General features: G+C 29.1%; 1 protein-coding gene across 2 annotated transcripts in view; it reads left to right on the top strand.

Moving 5' to 3' along the window:
• LOC106478721 (ubiquitin carboxyl-terminal hydrolase 10-like) overlaps positions 1 to 18,107 on the top strand; it is a 32,770-nt gene that overhangs the window by 10,199 nt on the left and 4,464 nt on the right. Inside the window, exons 5-13 of one of the 2 annotated variants that reach the window (XM_013939282.2) lie at positions 602 to 693; positions 2,882 to 2,991; positions 4,790 to 4,928; positions 6,006 to 6,111; positions 6,252 to 6,352; positions 10,005 to 10,127; positions 10,399 to 10,491; positions 14,430 to 14,574; positions 16,590 to 16,658. In XM_013939282.2, the coding sequence (XP_013794736.1) occupies positions 602 to 693; positions 2,882 to 2,991; positions 4,790 to 4,928; positions 6,006 to 6,111; positions 6,252 to 6,352; positions 10,005 to 10,127; positions 10,399 to 10,491; positions 14,430 to 14,574; positions 16,590 to 16,658 (978 nt within the window). Of the gene's footprint in view, positions 1 to 601; positions 694 to 2,881; positions 2,992 to 4,789; positions 4,929 to 6,005; positions 6,112 to 6,251; positions 6,353 to 10,004; positions 10,128 to 10,398; positions 10,492 to 14,429; positions 14,575 to 16,589; positions 16,659 to 18,107 lie in introns of those variants that run through there. The other variant, XR_002609965.1, reaches the window with a different exon arrangement.

The raw sequence follows: 18,107 nt of genomic DNA, 5'->3' as shown, positions 1-18,107 counted from the left end.
CTTTCTTACATGAACTTCAACTTACTGCCAATAGTTACATTCACATAAACATTAAGGTCAGCCTGGTTTTTGACTGCCAGAATAGGGTAAAGTACACGTAGTAGTCTACTTGTGAAGTATCTGTGTATATTTAATGGAAATAATATTTGAATTTGTCCTGCTGGTATGTATAGTTAAATTAAACTTCAAGGTTAGATTGACTGTGATTGAGGCAAAAGTATATGATAGCATGTAAGTAGACATCAGAAGTAGCCTTCTTACGGGTTATATAGCATATGGTAATGTGAAAGAGATGTTCACATACCAAACATTGATATATATATATTAGGTTGACATTGATTTAATTTCATCAACTTTTAAAAAAAAATGCATTCTTGTTTATAAGAATTTTTTTCTCGGAATAATTTTGGGCTGGTACTCCTCAATTTTATCTTGCAAGTTCTGCATATAATTAAAAAGTGATTCATGAATTCACTGTTTTAAAGTATTATGCTTTTATACATGTGTGAATTTGTTAGCTTTGGTTTTAGTTATTTAAGGCTTTGAATTTCAAGTTATTTATATTTCCTTCTGACATTCCTTGTTTTCATTTATTTTGCAGAGATTTTTGAAAGTACACATCTAAACCATAGCATTGCATTTCTACAGCCTCGTGGACTTACTAATCGAAGTAATTGGTGCTATGTTAATGCTGTATCCTTAATGTTTTGAAGTAATAAATGTTAATATAGTACTATGTACAAGAACAATAAAAATCAGTACTAAATACAAAATGGGTAAATATTTCTGTCTAACACTAATGTACAACTCTTGTAATATCAGATTATATACATAAAAAGAAAGAATACACATTCAATAACATTGTACTTTTAAACCTGAAGTAGTAATGCAGGAAATGAAAGAGTATTTCAATTTCTATCTTGTAAAATTTTTAGATCTTTTAATTTAGTAAACATGGACCTTTGAAAGAATATTGAACTCTGTATTTCTTCCATTTTTATGCTCATTTGAATCTGATTTTCGTTAACTTGTAATCATGTTTAAAATATGCTTTAATGTTTGAAACTGTTGTATAATTCAATTCTCTTTTGTTTGTTTGTTATCAAGGATAGTTTGAAATGGATGATACTTTACTGATTGTGGTTAAAAACAGCATTACATCTTTATCGTTTAAAATAGATATACTTTAACCCTTTGCATCCAGGTGTTTGCTTTTATGTATGCTAACAGCCTTTCACAGTGATAACACTGAATGTTTGATTAAACAAATATTATTAATATATGTCAGTAAACTTGGCAAGGAAAAACGTAGCTTATAATTCAAGTTTTTATAGTGTATAAATTTTAACTTCTTAATTCAAAAAGAAATTTTAAAAATTAGTCTTAATTTTTCTGTATCATGTGGCACATTGTGAGTTCCAGTTTCTTTACATCAGAAACTTCTAACATCAAGAGTAGGCAGCTTCAGTTTCCAAATAATTAGAATCTCAATCCATACATAATTACAGTCAAGAATATAAAATTCATACTTTTTAACTTCATGATTGGATGAGATGTCAATAAAATTGTCAAACCCATTGGATAAGTCCCTCCTGAATTTCGAGATTGTTTGTTAATCAATTTTACATGGCCGATGAAAATGTTTATAACCATTAGAAAGAGAAAATTATCTTTTGTACAAATGATATAGAATTATTTTAAACCTATTTATAGCTTATTTAGAAAGCTATAAAGCTAAGACTCAATAAGGCTTAGGGAAAAACAGCTTTAATATTTACTCAAGTGTAAACGAGCTCAGGTATGCAATGAGTGATACAAATCTTTAGTAATTGTTACATATTGTTTTAACAAAAGTAATTAAAGTGGAAAATTATATACTTCTCAACTTAACCTAAAAAAACTTAAGTAAAACAAAATGTTTAAAATTCCCCACCCTCAAGCTAATCAACACTTGCCTGTTCTATTCCATGTGCTGTGTATATTACCAGCATTGGGAACAATTAATTGCTCCTGCTGTGATTTATTGCTTTGTGGATGTGAAGATTACTGCTCTAGTGGGTACAAGGTACTAAAATAAAAACCATAAAAGAAGATAGATGTGGAAATGTTAACATTTGCATTCAAACTGTTAAAAGAAGTAATTAGAATTTTTTTTAACAATATTCAAGTCAGTTTAGAAACAAGAATTATATTCATTTTATTTCATATTTTGAACTGTATTTTGATGATTTCTCTACAGACTCAAGAATCCAGTATGTTGTTAATGTTAAGATAGAGAAAATAAGAGATAAAGTATTAAATATTTCAAAAAAATTGTAATTCATTTAGTCGGATGTAGAGGTTATGCAAATGAAATATGAAACTGTAAGATGAATTATTTATATTCTTGGCATGCAATTCACCTTTTGCTCTGGCTGACTTGATAATGGCTTTGGAAGTTCTAGACAAATCTTTAGTAAAAATACTTTATCAAAAAGTAAATGTTTGTACACAACAGACGTATAAGATTTACTAAAAGATTGTCAAATTTCTTGAAGACATACTTAGTAAATTCAGAGCTATAGTAAAAGTCAGTATGTATAGCTTCACAAATCCAGGGTTAATCAATATGACTGAGCCCATGAAAATAGGGTTAAGCTGTCTATGTTGGTCATTTTTTAAAACTGTCAGGAATCAGTATTGTGAACTATGTACTTCTGGTAAAGTTTAGTGATAAAATATTTATTATTGTCATGTTTTGTAGCATTTATGATCACCTAAGTCTAATTACTAATTTATTGTTAATTATTTAATACTAGTTGTAATTAAAAGAGGTAAAAATATTTACTAATCATGTATTACATATGTATATGTACTTTTTTTTTAACATTGCATCATTCAGACATTGCAAGCCTTATTGGTATGTCCTCCTTTGTATAATCTTCTAAAACAGTTAACTAGCGTATCAGGACAGAACCGTGAGAAGTCATCAACCCCAATCTTGGATAGCCTGTAAGTAAAATAAAACAGCTATTTGAAATTCTTAGATAAACCTTAAATTTAATTGCTGTTTTTGTTTTAATGTTATTCCCCTTTTTTTAATCTAAAATATTTACAGGTTCATTTGTGTGTATGTAAATTATAGTGATATCATAAAAATATCAGGCAGGAGTTTTAAAAAGAAAACTTATTTCAATGAATGTTAGAAATTTCTTTAATATAGACAGTTTAAATGTCGAAAGCTGGTGAAGCATTGAAAAGGAATTTGATAAAAATCATGTAAACCTGACCTAGCCTAACTTAATTTTTCTTTTTCACTTTTTTGTCCAATACTTTGAGAGGCTTATTTAATTGTGAGATTTAAATGTTATTCTTGCTCCAGTTTGAATACAACTAAAATGGTCAGTCTTAAAAGTTTTAAAATTATAACTGCTAATTAGTAAAATTATTTACTGTTAATAGATTTTTCCAAAAGCTACTTAAGAAAAAGTGTCTTAAAAGTATTTGCTAGTGTAAAGTATATACATCAATATATTGATCCTGTATTATGTTAATATAAAACAACATTAATATACTTTTTGTTTTGATTTTAAAGAAAGATCTTTAAAATAGGTATCAAAAAATGTGTACATAGATCCTTCACAGTGGTTGGACCTCTAAAGTTCAGTCTTGTAATCCTATAATTTAAGAAATGCGTTTTTATTCAGGTATTGATAAAAGGCAAAACTGTAAACTTAGATGCCATTAATAGTTGATAAACTTTTATATTTGATGACCACTCTTCTCTGAAGCTTCAATGTGAAGCAGTGGCTGTGCAGAGCTTTAATACAAGATTTATAGTAAAATAATCAGAAAAGTTACTAAAATGGAAAGATCACTCGCAGGAAACTTGCTCTTTATAGGTTTTTGCCAGTTTACTAAATTAAGTTCTTTGTATCATACAAAGCTTTTAACAGCATATTGTTCTCTCTACATTAAGTCATAAATGTAGTTAAAACTTATCATTTTCCCATCCAATTTCCATTAGAGATTCAACCAGTTTTACAGGTTAAAGTCTTAGTAATTCATCATTGATAACTACTACTGTCATGATTAGAAATGCCTCCCAATGGGACATGTGGGTCTGACACTATGCCATCTGTGTGTGTGTCATAAAACTTGATCCTAATGTACAAATGAGCCTAACATGCATTCTCACTTACCATTGTGTTCAGTGAAACACTTCAAATGATCTTTTTATTTTCCATCCTGTATTGAAGAAGAAAAATTCTCTCTGGTGTGCTAACAATTTTGGAAAAAAATTCTGGTTAGATCATCAACAGTGTTCATTTCTTGGATGTTTCTTTAGAAAATAAATATGACCCAAATATTTGTAAATTGTAAAATTAGTTCATTACAGAATACTACAAAGATAAAGATAAAAAAAAAGAGTGAAAACATTCTTAATTTAAAACAAACTGAATTTGACAACAGAAGAAACATTAGGAAACCAGTTATATATATTTTGCAATGTAAGCTGTGATATGTATTTAAATCTTCAGATGATCATTTTCTGTCTTAAAACTAACAATTTAAAAGTGAAGTAGGAATCTGTAAGAATTTTATCTCATGAAAATAGTTGGGTTTTTTTTCACAAAATGTTATTCTATAATCATTTAATGCATATAATTTTTTGCTTGTTACTGTTTTAGCATTTTAAAGATGTTTAATAAAGTATAACTTGCTGTTTTATTTTGTAAAAACTTTTAAATATATACTAACATACCAAAATATGCGAGGCACAGTCTTAAATATTGACTATGATATTTAGAATGGAGTTCGTACAAGAATTTCCAATCATCCCTCAAGGTAACAGGAATAAAAGAAAAGAAGATCTTGTTATTGGACTTTCTTTTGAGCCAGTAAACATATATAAAATGTTGAATGTGATAAGATCAGAATGTGTGAAGGTATGTTTCACATGTTTACCCTTAAGTAAACGTTTTGAATAAAAGACATTGCAGTTTATTGATAAGTTGTATTAGTATTCTAGGCTTTAGAAACAGTTTTTTAAATAAAATATAAATTGTGTGATATATGCTTATATATATATATATGTATATACGAGAGAGAGAGAGAGACAAAGAAAAGATTAAAGATTGTAAAAATGTAGATAGTATTGTCAAACATACCTTTTTATGTTATGGTGTGTATAAAATCTAACATTCATTTGTTGTGAGAAGTGTCTTTGAATCATTAGATTTTTCTTTATTTCTTTGATCCATTTTTAATGTCATCGGTTATTAAAGTATATTATGTTTAAATTTTCTTAAACTATTACATATTACACACATTCAGCACACATGCATGTCTATATTACTTACGTAACAGACACTAACCTTTACTCTGCTTTATGAGAATTTGGTTAGAAAACAACCTCCACCGAAATGTTTTTAAAGGTCCCTAGACCTTGTGACTAGGGTTTGTTTCTTTTCTGGAATAACTGAAATCTGTATATTGTGTAGCTTATGTTTTCTACACCCATATTGACACTAACATGTCTTTGTCACACTACTAAAACAATCATAAAAATTACTTGACAAAAAAGTGACAAAAGTTGACTCTAAAAACCTTTAAATGTCTTTGAAGTGTTAGAGTTCCAGTTGTGTAAAACTAACATTTGGTATAATTTATGTTTTGTTTATTGGTTTAAAGCACTTGTCAATTAAGTATTTTTGACTTTTGTGTAAAATTCTTCTTTGTTGTGGTTCTTTTTTGTTACAACAAAATAGTATATTGGTATTTATGTGTACTATTATTGCATTTATCAGATTAAACTATGACACAATTTGATGGAACACCACTTATTCTTTTTATTATTTATTCAGTGTGAAATCTCTGGATAATTTCATACTTCTGACTTAAAACTATGGTGCTGAATGAGATTTCATCAAAATAATATGTTAGTTTTATTTGATTTCTTGTGATCAAGTGCTTTGGTTTTTGCACTCTTCTCATGGTATTTGTTTAATTTAACTTATTTATAGGGTCATCAGGAAGATGCTGAGGAGTTTTTAAGTTGTATTTTAAATGGTTTGCATGAGGAAATGCTAGCAGTTCTACAAATTATAAGAAAAGATGAAGTGAAAAACAGTGAGTATTACTAAAATATTCTTCTCACACTGGCTTCAAGAGCATTCTAATTCTCTTTACTTTTTCAATTGTACCATGTGTGATAATCCATTTTAGATATTTATACAACTAAAATAAGTAAACTATTATTTGTTTTCAAGCTGGTAATGAAGAAATGCCAACTAATGGCCATTTGGAAGAAGATAAAGATGAAGGATGGCAGGTGATGGGACCAAAAAAAAAAAGTATTTTGACCAGATCTGTAAGTAAAAACCCAAAATTTAGCCTATGTGAATATAATTTAGGGTTAGTTATATTAAAAACTATGAAGTAGAAAAACCTATCAGACTGTGTTTTATAAAAGCAGTTTTTTTCAACTTTTAAGTTGACCAGGTTAATCAAAGTATCACTGAAGTGGCTAGAAGTGAATATACTAACAAATAGTTATCATACTCATCTTTTTTAGTTTATTTTTATTACACTGAGCAAAATAAATTAGAAGTTAACATTTTTATGCATATGCTTTTTGAGTAAGTAAATTATTAATTTCAAACCACTGAAATAAGTGAGTTTGTCTTAAAGCTAAATCATAACATACCAATTCCAAAATGATACTACCTATGTTCCCTCATAGCTATCTCGACCTTCATTTGCCCTCTAGGCAATGGTAAGCTTTTTGAATGTGCATGGTCAAGGTCATGAGCTTCAGTGAACCAAATGCTGCTGTTCTATTTGAAGACTTTGAGATACAATCAATATTGGCCTAAAAAGCTCACCCACTAGAATTAGTGATGCACTCGTTTTTCATTAAGTTTTATTTAAGTGTTTGTGTTTGATGTGTAGTGAATGTGTGTGTGTGTGTATATATATATATATATATATATACACATGACACAACGATTTGTAATCATAATGAAATACTACATGTTTCGACAGAGCATACACATTCAAAGAAAGAGGTTTATATACAAAACAAAAATGTTTTCTTTTGTTTCTGAAATGGCTATTGGAATAACTAATTTATTTAATAACTGAAAACCTGAAATAAAAATTGTATATAACCCCTCACATAAGATAAGTGCTTTATTACCCACCTTAAAACAAGCTCTAAAGAACGAACAAAAACAAGGCATATATAAAATAGAATGTAAATGTGCTAAGAAATATATTGGACACACTCCCCGACCTCTTGAAATAGACAAAAAGTCATATGTGTAGAACGGATTTCGAAAAAGATGCCTTAACACGTCATCAATTTGAAATCGGTCGTAGAATTATTTTGGAAAAAATGTCCCTCTTATACCAACCAAAACATAAAATAGAACAAAATAGTCTTGAAAGCATTGAAATGATGAAAACAGGTGTTTTATTTTTAAACTGAGACAATGGCCCTACTAACATTAACAATATATGGCAAAATGTATTCACAGGACTCCCCACTCCCTCTGACCTTCATTTAAGTAATAACTCTGACACAATATTTTGTCGTTGCATGATAACATCTCATTGTTACGTCCTTTTACCCATAGTCCCTGGAGATTATTTTTTGTTTTGTATACAAACCTCTTTGTTTCGATGTGTATCATATCTGAAGAAGACAGACCAATGCTCTGTCAAAACACGTATGTATTAAATTTTTTAATTATGTTTACATATAGTTGTCATATATACAATTCTTCTAGCATAATGTATTTCCCTACACAAATATAAATAATACATGTTTGTGTTTTAAAAAAGTTTTTATTTAACCCTTTCCACATGGGTCAAAGGCCATGTCATCACATTTGTTGATTTTATTGAACTGCTATTTTAGGAATTTATGCCAATAACTTTGATATCAAACTGTAGAATACAATTCAAATTTTAGTATTATACATTATTTAATTTCTTAATTTAAAAATAAATATTAAAAAACACACCTAAACATCGATTTTTTGTGTGTCACATTGTACGTTGAATGCAGCACTGGTTCAAATTAGAAGTTTGTGATGTCAAAATACAAAGTTTATAGTTTTGTATGAATTAGGAACTCAAATTACCAATATTAACAAGCTAGAATATAAAATAAGAACCCCCTATCTTTACTATTTGCTGAGATATCGCTCATGTACTGAATCAAACACAGTGGCCCTGCTCGGCTTTTTCCATTTTTAGAAACACTCACTTATACTTAGTGAGTCACTTAGTTCTGTCTGTGACATGTGATAACCAATCAAAACCCCAGAATGTCCCCCAAGTGACTTTCCCAGTCATTTTCAAGTATTATGACATCACCTCGTTCTTTCAATACAAATCTTCAAGCTGGTAAGGTGGGTCTTTAGTCTGCTCAAAATTTCAATATTTTGTAGACCCAAATACAGCTTACTTATTAAGCTTGATATATTATAGTGGAATTCTATGGTATAGATATAGTAATTTATGATTTTTTTGGTTATTTCAAATGTATACATGAAACCTAAAAAAATTATTTCACGTCCTCCACATGTGAAATTTTATAAGGCTCAGCTACCTATGACAAGCAGCAAATGAGTACAAAGGTCGTGACTAGAATAGATAATTGTTTGCTTTACTTTATTTACTGTTCTATGCTTTAAGAAAAATAAAATTTAGAACTTATTTGTAAGTAGTATATATATATATTATGTATAATAATTGAAATGTGACTGTATTTTACAAAATACTAGTTCCCTGAAACACAGCCAAAATAATTCACTTTGTAACGACTAAAGTTCAGATTTATATTATTGGATACGGTAACATGAGTTGCGTCATTGTAACTTCTGTATTGTTAATGTCAGCCATGCAAGGCTGAAAGGTCAATATAACAAATGTATATAAATGTATAATGTTATGAGATTTAAGCTATTTAGTCTAAACGTGTGTTTTTGTGTTATAACTTGTAGTCATTCTAGAATGAAAAAGGCATAATTTATATATATTTCCTAATTTTTTATGGTGGTTACGAGACTGGTCAAATCGACCAAACCCGTACAGAGATTCGTTAGTGAAAATAACAGATAAAATACAGTTTCTTCTTAAGAAACATTTGATAACTAGCTGGATGCTATAAAGATTTCACACGTGAAATTTGAAAATTTTCTGATGCATAAAAGTATTTTTAATCTTAAAATGAAAGTTACTTTGAATGTTGGATAGGCAACATGCTAAAAGAAAAAGGCATGAGAAAAACCTTGCTTAACAAACCTTAAGACTCGATAACAAAAAGAAAATCTGATATTTTGCATATAAATGCCTTGTAATGTTTACTAATAATCTGCCAAATTTCGTGAACATGCGCTTACTAATTTGAAAGTTACAGCATTAAAACTATAACAAGCACAAAATGGTTATGAGGTCGGTCCCAGGGACCGAACCCATGCTGAAAGAATTAAAAGGTATGTTTGTGAATAAATTTTTAGGAATTTGATAGCCAGTTTTCTTTCTTAAAATTGTAATGATATGTGATCAGTGATCACAAAACCTGGGCCTCACAACCACAGTTGCCTAGGGGCTTCACACACCCAAAATCCATGCCTACTCTGAGTAGCTGGAAAAGTAATCACAATTATAAATTAATATGACTAGTTTCCTTCTCTCTACATCAATGGGTGACAGTAAGTTATATGAGACAGACTTAACATGTGGTTGGGTTTTCTAATTAGCTTAATTCAAATATGCAAATTATATGAAGTAAGAAGCAGATTCAGTACTGAATTGGACTGCACAATAGGTAAGAAAACTATTAAAGTAACTGAATTTTTAATGATACACCTACCTGAAAGCAGTGATTAACAAGGAAGCTCTATTACTGAAATGAAGGTTAGTTTCATATGTATAACAATTTGAGATTTTTATTTATTCCTAGCTGAATCAGTTGTAAATTTTTTTTCTTCCATATATATATATATATATAGGCAAAATTTTCTCGGTCCCCAATTTCTGACATTTTTGGTGGCCAGATACGATCAGTTCTGACAACAGGAAATGAATCTTCTGCTTTTCTACAACCATTTTTTACGCTACAACTTGATATTCAGGTATGTACTGTTTTCCTATTTTTCAGATATTACTAACTGATTTTTCATATAGTATTGGTATGATAGAAGTCTAATAATTAAATATTATTTAAGATTTAATCAATTTTGATTCTTACATATTCTAAATATAAAATCTAGTAGAGAATTTATTTTATACAATGTATAAATATTATGGTACATCCTTTTGAATATTACTAAACTATTCCTTTTGTTTTAGCTATGAAAATGATAGTATTTTAAGTGGTATTGACACTCTTTAAATTTTTTTCAGTCAGAAAGGGTTGTTTCAGTGCTATCTGCTTTAAATCATCTTACAAGCAAGGAGCTTGTTCAAGGTTACACATCTGCTAAAACTAAGCAAGAGGTGAGAAGTTCATGTGTGTGTGGTTGTAAAAAGCTGTCTGTAAGCTAGGTCACATATTGTAAGATGAGCCTAAAAAAAAAGATTTGTTAATTTTATAGAAGACATTCCATAGGGATTGGCAAAGCAAAATGAAAGTGCAAAGATTTTATAATGATAAAGTAACTTTAGCTGTACCATAATATCTTAATAAGTTTATGTACTTTGTTCAAGTGCTTAGAAAAAAATTGTTGGTTTTATAAAAAAAAAAAAGTTCCAAATTATGTTTTGTCATGTCTCAACTTGGAAGCATTAATTAAATACAATTTAAATATATAATGCATGTATGTTATGATGTATTTGATAATTGTGTTATTTTGCAGTGTATACTTCCTGTGAAATAGCCAGAGTTATTAAATTTAAGATGTAATTTTAGCTCTGACAATAAGACTAGATTGCTGGTTTGGCAGTTCTTCTAAATGATAGTTAGTTCAATTAATAATAAGAAGAAGAAATAATTGGTGTTAAAAATAAATAATCAATACTGCACTATTCATTTTCACCTTAATTCTCTTCATAAATGACAACACTCTTTCTCTCTCAATGTACAGGTCAAAGGGCATACATTATGATATTCAAGTTATTTTCAAACCTTAATTAAACAACTTTATTATCATTGTATGTCAATGAAATAGCCATCACAACATAGTTTATAATTGAAAGTTTAATATTATATATGTTTTAAATTCTTAATTTTAAAGAAAATAGTTTTAAAAAATGCCAAGTATTCATCCTGTGTCATATGGCATGTGTTCTTAGAGTTCAGTTTTTATTATGTCTACAGTACAATATCTATAATGGTTAAAGAATTAAAGACTCAAACTTCACACTTACAAGCTATAATAGAAATTAAAACCTCCCTTTTTAATTTGCTGAGATATTGATATATTTTGCAAACCTACGAGTGTAGCCCTGCCCACTACTCCATTCTTTTGAAGCTTCTTGTGCCTACTTCTCTTAAGTAGATGTGTATAACCAATAGAAAGAGCACATTTCAAACTATTTATATCTGACAAACATTTGTAATTGGCTTGAATGGGTAACTTCTAGTTGACTGGAAATCTTGAAATCTGTCAAGTAAGTCATTGCTTTGAATAGAAATGAGATTTTTCTTAACTCCCATACAGCTTAGTTAGAAAGATAGATAAATTCCAGTGGTTTTATGTGTACCTGTATTGTAGTTTGATAATTTTTGGGTTTTCTAAAATGCATCTTTGTAATCTATAAAAAAGTAGTTTGTTTTCCCCCTCTATGTGAGAGAATAAACAAGGCTTAGCAAGTATGATGCATGAGTATAAATAAATTTTGTAACATTATTGTGTTATGTTTTAAGAAAATATCTAAAAATTAAGCATTTATGAGTAAATAATAATAATATATATATACATGTTCATAAGTACTTACACACTTTGTAAACCTATACTGCTAAATTCCAACCACCTGAGGTGGATAACATCCAAATACCTACCAAGTTTATTAGATTGGCCTGGGCTTTGTACAGAGCCATATTATATACATTTTGTCACACCTTTATAACTTTAGACAATTATTATTGCAACCACTGTATTATAAACATGCTGATAAATCCTCTCCCATTGCGACCTTGGAGCTGAGATTATGATAAACTTGGCGGGAAAGTCCTGGTAATTAGGCTGCATGAGCTTATTTCCTTTTAACACTGTTAGTATGGTGTCACAAACAGTAATGGCAAGTGATCTATTACTATATAATCGGCAGGCTTAAACTTCAGCTACTAACAGTAAAATAAACATAGGAAATAGATGTTAAAAGGTTAAAAGTAGAAACTCTCGGGGAAAGTACTTTGGAACTTCGTGGTCAATACTAAAGAGGATAGAACAGTTCTACTCACTTTATTTTGCATTTTTAAACCTTTAAAATTATATGATGGGTACAAGTGAGGCCAAATTAACAGACCTTTTGTAAAGTTAGGGTAGAGAAAACAACAGATAGAATATAAAGTTTTTCTGGAAAAAAAACTGATATTTATTTAGGAGGTTTTTGAGATTATAGAAATGAAATTTGAAAATTTTCAGATGAAGAAAGTGTTTTTAATCGTTGGAAAAGTCAACACTCGCAGAAATTTTTAGTAAAAATGCTTAACTAAAAATTCTGATTTCTTGTATATATATATAAAAGACTTGTAAAAGCTTGAAAATTTTTGTGAAGATACACAAATAATGTTAAAAGTTACAGTATGGAAACTCCGATGGTCACTTTGGGGTCGCAAGGTCAGTGTAATTCACCAAGTGAGTAGAAAAAAAATTTAATAAGATTAGTAATATTTATACTTCGCTTACTTAATCTATATCACACTATAAGAGTTTTTGCTCATGAAAATTGATATAAATATCATTTTGACCAATACTATGTTTGTGATATCCTAGCCTGCCTGCCTCGTTGGCACTGAATATAGCTGATATAGTATGGTTGACTTATTACATATTGTCAAAATAAAGGGCTTATTCTTCTTAATATTATATATAGTAGCAGTATTTAGTAAGTAGGTTGAATAATATGGCTAAGGATCCTTCTACAGTAGGTGTCTGTGACTTGTTGGTGATAAATTTGATGATAAATGAACAGCACGTACTCCACTATAGAGATTATAGGCATGTCATGAACACATATATATAGTTCTCTTCTTCTTGTCAAAAGTCCACTTAGGCCTATTCAATTACCTTAGAATTTCAATTGTATAATTCACTTCCAATTATAGCGTAGGTGACTACAAACATATACTGCTCTTACAGTAATCGTCTGGTCTTCATACTTCAGATATCGTCTATTCCTTTTGTCAAGGTGCACTCAGGCTGGTTCAATTACTTTAGAACTCGCTTTGATGGAATAAACTATACTTTTTATCTCTTAAAACTTGCTTTTAGTCTAACATATTAACCGTTAGACCTTTCACTCCTATGGCAGTTAACTTTACGTTTAACTTCTACTTCCTGTGACTTTACTTTCTCATCTGCTCTGTCTATCTGCTGTTCCTGCTCATCTCACACTATTTATATATATTTATCACTTAATCATCTGCTCACCTTCTAGAAACCTCTATATCCTCGACATCAATAAATTTCATATGATGTTTGAATATATATATAAACAACGTATGATTCTTACAGAGTTATGCAACTAAACTTGTTATAATGTTTACTTTAAAATAATTGCTTTTAATTTTCTTGTTATGAAAAAACTAAACAATCATGAAATATTTACTCAAAATAAATTAATCAATAATACCTAAACTAAACAGTCTTTTATATCATGACATGTATTCTTCATTGCCTTCAGTTGTAAGTTCTTAGAATTAGTTCTACTATACATCAACATACTGTTCTCAACAAACAACATGTAATTTATTTACAGGCAGTTACTGGATAATACATTCATAATAATTAATTTTAGAAATATTAATTAAATAGAGAGAAAATGTAATGTTTGTTGTCTGTACATTTTGTAAGTTTGTAATAACATAAATCCATAATCTTATAAACCTTTAGGAGTACAGTGAATTGAACACTGCTACAAACATTGGGTTATTATAGCAATGCTTTATGTATTTTGCTTTTTTGCATGATATCACCTCCATAGTTTAATAATCTGACTGGAACAGCAAATTATGTGAAAAGGTTAACAATAAAAAAAATATTTCAGATTGCTGAGTCCATATCTTTCAGGAAACCATTGTTAGAGATGACAGTAAAATTTTTGGAATGGTTATAGCTTTTCAAAATTGTCACAGAATAACAATTGGATTTTGTTGTAAATGGGCTTTAAAATTAAGTAACCTGGTATTGATAGGATATATCAAAGAAGATTAAGCAGGACAACTGGCACTTTACACATATTTTAACAGACAGTTTCTACTATTCATTTAGGTTGAAGCATCACGGAGGATCACCATAGAAGAATTACCCTTGGTTTTAGTTCTTCATTTTAAAAGGTTTGTGTACGATAAGAATGGAGGGTCCAAGAAAGTAGTCAAGTGTACAGAATACTCGGTTACCTTAGAACTTTCAAGAGGTGAGCCTAGTGTATTTCGTTTAACGTGTACTTTTTCACACTCACTTGGAGTATGTAAACAAAGCCTGTTACTTTTATTACTTTTTTCAGTGAATTCATTGTTTGGTTAAAACCATTTATATTAAAGAGTATTTTTGTGTTATTTCATTAACTAGGAAAAGAACTAAGTTCACTTAAAAATCTAGATGAGGAGCCTAGTATTTAGTACTGATTGATCCAATAGTCCATTCAAAAACTTTGTTGGATTTATGTGTTTTATATTATGCAAGAACTTATTCAAAAGAATAAATGATCAGTTCCTTAAGTTTTACAATTTATCCAAAGCTCCTTTACAAAAACTGGTGATCAGTCTTGTGATTAAACTATTCTAACTTTTCTAGCCTGGTGGCAGAATATTGTTATTTTTGCATTTGCATTGATAAAAATAAATAACTCTTACACCACATGCAAAGCATGTCAATTGAACATTTCTGAACCTAGATTTACAGTTTATAATGAAATAAAAACCACTACATTATATAGCTATCTACAGGGCATTTGTGCAGTATACTTGTAAGTGTTGACCAGAAAGCCAGTTTCACACATCTTTATTAGCGACGACATAATTACAGGACTAATGATGTCATGTGCTAGCATGCTTTGTTGAAATACATCCTACTATAAATTATATATATATCATGAAAACTAATTTAAATAAATAGCATTTTTTCTTACTTCATCAGAGTTATCTAAGTTGCCCCTGTACTCCTTTCATAAATCATGTACAGCTGTTTCAAAAAAGAACCACTGCTAAGTACACCAGAAGACTCCATTAGTTTTTCAAATAATTATCAGAAGTATTTGTAAAGCAAAAGGCAACTGCCAAAGAAATTCCTGAGCAAAATAAAAAAAGAAACAGGGGAAACAAATAAAATTAATTTACTACCTTTAGAAGTAAAGAAAATTTACAATTCACATAGAAAATAAAGTGAGCCCTATATCCTATAGATTATATGAAAGAAAATATCCTAACTTCAAACAATATATTCAGGATTTTTATTTATGTTAAGAAGTTTAAAAATTGTAAAACAAAAAGTGCAGTTAGTAAAATTTGAGTTTTTTACAGCGCTAACTACAGAACTTCATTATTTGTAAACCTTTTGAACTAGAAATAAGCAACAAATATGTACAGAAACCACATATTTGCAGCTTTGTTTCATAGGTGACAAGTTATCTGTACAGATGAAAAGTTTAAATATTTTGGCAGTTGGAGGTGGGGGTGAAAATTAGAGTTAGAATTTTGTATTTTTTAACTCCTTAAACCAAAGCGGGCACTGCCAGCATCTGTCCAAAAATCCCGATTTATCCATGAGGCTGTGACAGCTTCCAATAACATCTGTGTCTCTTTGGCTGAAAACTAATCCAAACCACTTTATTATCCACCTCTTATAAATAGACCAGAAATTTTATAAGGTGTGGTGATAATTATTAGGATATCATGAAAATAATTCCAGCAGAACAAGCAAAACACTATGGGTTTAAAAAGAATTAAATTAATATATTTAAAACTAATGTTAATACATTTTATATCAACATATAATTCTAAATATGAACATTTCAGGCACAGTTTCATTTTGAAAGTGATTTGAATGGTGAAGATCAGGCAGAATTTTCTTTTAACCTTCACTTTTTATGTGATCTTGTAAAAAGAAAAAAAAGCCAGAAAGGGTTAAATGATCCCAGAGCTCATTTGTAAATCTAGCTAATCAGTGCTGTCTTTGTTTCATTTGGATAATTTTATTTACAAAATCAATATCTGTTTGTAAAATAGAAATATGAGTAAAGTAAAAATATTTCTTTATAATAATTTGTAAACACAATTTTTATATCTAACAATTTACTTCATGCCATATTTATTTTGAGGTATTCCTTGTTCTATTAACTAGTTAAACTATTAGTTTAGAGTAAATAATATTGTAATTATACAAACAATCTTTTCATTAAAACCTACTTCGTTAATTTTATTGATATTATAGATTTGCTCTCTCAAGAAGTAAGAAGCAAGTACAGTCAAAAATCTCTTCGTTCTTACAAGCTATTTGCAGGTAAGATTGTTTTTACGTAATGTAATAATGTCAAAGCTAAGCAGTTGTGTAGTGTTATCTTTTAATCAGAAAAAGGTAGTTAGCTTTTTATAAGCTTTTATATTTCTGTTTTTGCTTTAACATCATAATTATGTTTTCTTCAATTGTAAAAAAAATTCTGTTTTAAGATTTAGTTTAAAAACTTAATTATTGTGAAACTTTTGTAATAAATTATATATTTATCTGATTTTTAGGAAATTAATATGAATGACATTTAAAAAGTAAAGTGCTTTTTACCATGCATGTTATTTTATTGTTACTACTTCATAACATTAGTTGTTGTTTTTTAACTGGTGGAAACCAAGAAAGTCCTGTTTATTGAAAAGCTATCTGAAGATATTGTTTTTAAGAGTTTTAAAAATTTTTAAATTTAGTTACAAGAGCACTAGATACAATCAATATATGAAGTTTGTGCCATTTCTAGTTATGTATTTTTATTTATATCAGGTAATTGTGCCAGTACTGTTACTGTAGATAATGTTCCTGTCTTTTACAATGCCTTGAAATAACTTGAGGAAATAGTATTTTTACACAAAATTATTTACCACATTGGCTTTAAATTTTATGAAAACCTTTATAATTGTTTTAACTTTGATTCCATTTTGTAAGCCTATATCAATAATGAGTGAGTCCTCGACTCACCACTGGACCTCTGGTCTATCTTTAAAAAAAAATTCAAAGAAATTGGTACATAACTAAGTTATTAATGTGCAATTAGTAAAGAAATTGGTACGTAACTAAGATATTAATGTGTAATTAGTAAAGACAAAAGAAGCAGTTTGGGTAAAAAAAATTTCCCCCAGTAATTAATGTTATTACAGCTTTGAACTTTAATAGTGATACATTTAAACCTTTCATGACCAGGCATTTTGTATTCCCAGGCACCAGGGGAAAACTGGGAAATCTGACAAACTATCAAGCATTTTACATTTCATTGAATGATTTGCATATTTTATTGGGAAAAACAAAGCCCTACAAACTGTATGTGATTGGATTCAGTGAGCAAAACATTAGCTTACAGATAGAAATAGCAAGAAATGGTAGCAAGAGGCATAATCGCTATAAAATCTTGTGATTTTTATATATATATATATTACCTTTCTGACTTTGGTCATCTATTGACATTAATTCAGTTGATTTGGTTTGTTGCATGTAAGCTTTTCAAAGTATTCATGAAAGTTTTCATCTCCTGTTTCATCAGTTATAGTAGTAAGACAGTTCCCTTGCTTGTTCTCCTATTTCTACTCATATTTATCAAATTTTCCTTCTGTGAACAAATGTGTAGTTGAAATTCGATGACGAGGAACCCACTTTGAGACTAATAATGGCTGGAGACGGCTTAAATGGGTAATGAAGAAAAACGTTAATATAAGTTTACATTTGCTGTCATGTTAAACTTATATTAACGTT

This window comes from Limulus polyphemus, unplaced genomic scaffold (genome assembly GCF_000517525.1).
Source record: "Limulus polyphemus unplaced genomic scaffold, Limulus_polyphemus-2.1.2 Scaffold244, whole genome shotgun sequence".
NCBI classification, from domain to species: Eukaryota; Metazoa; Arthropoda; class Merostomata; order Xiphosura; family Limulidae; genus Limulus; species Limulus polyphemus.
This window is presented reverse-complemented; position numbering and strand designations above follow the sequence as displayed.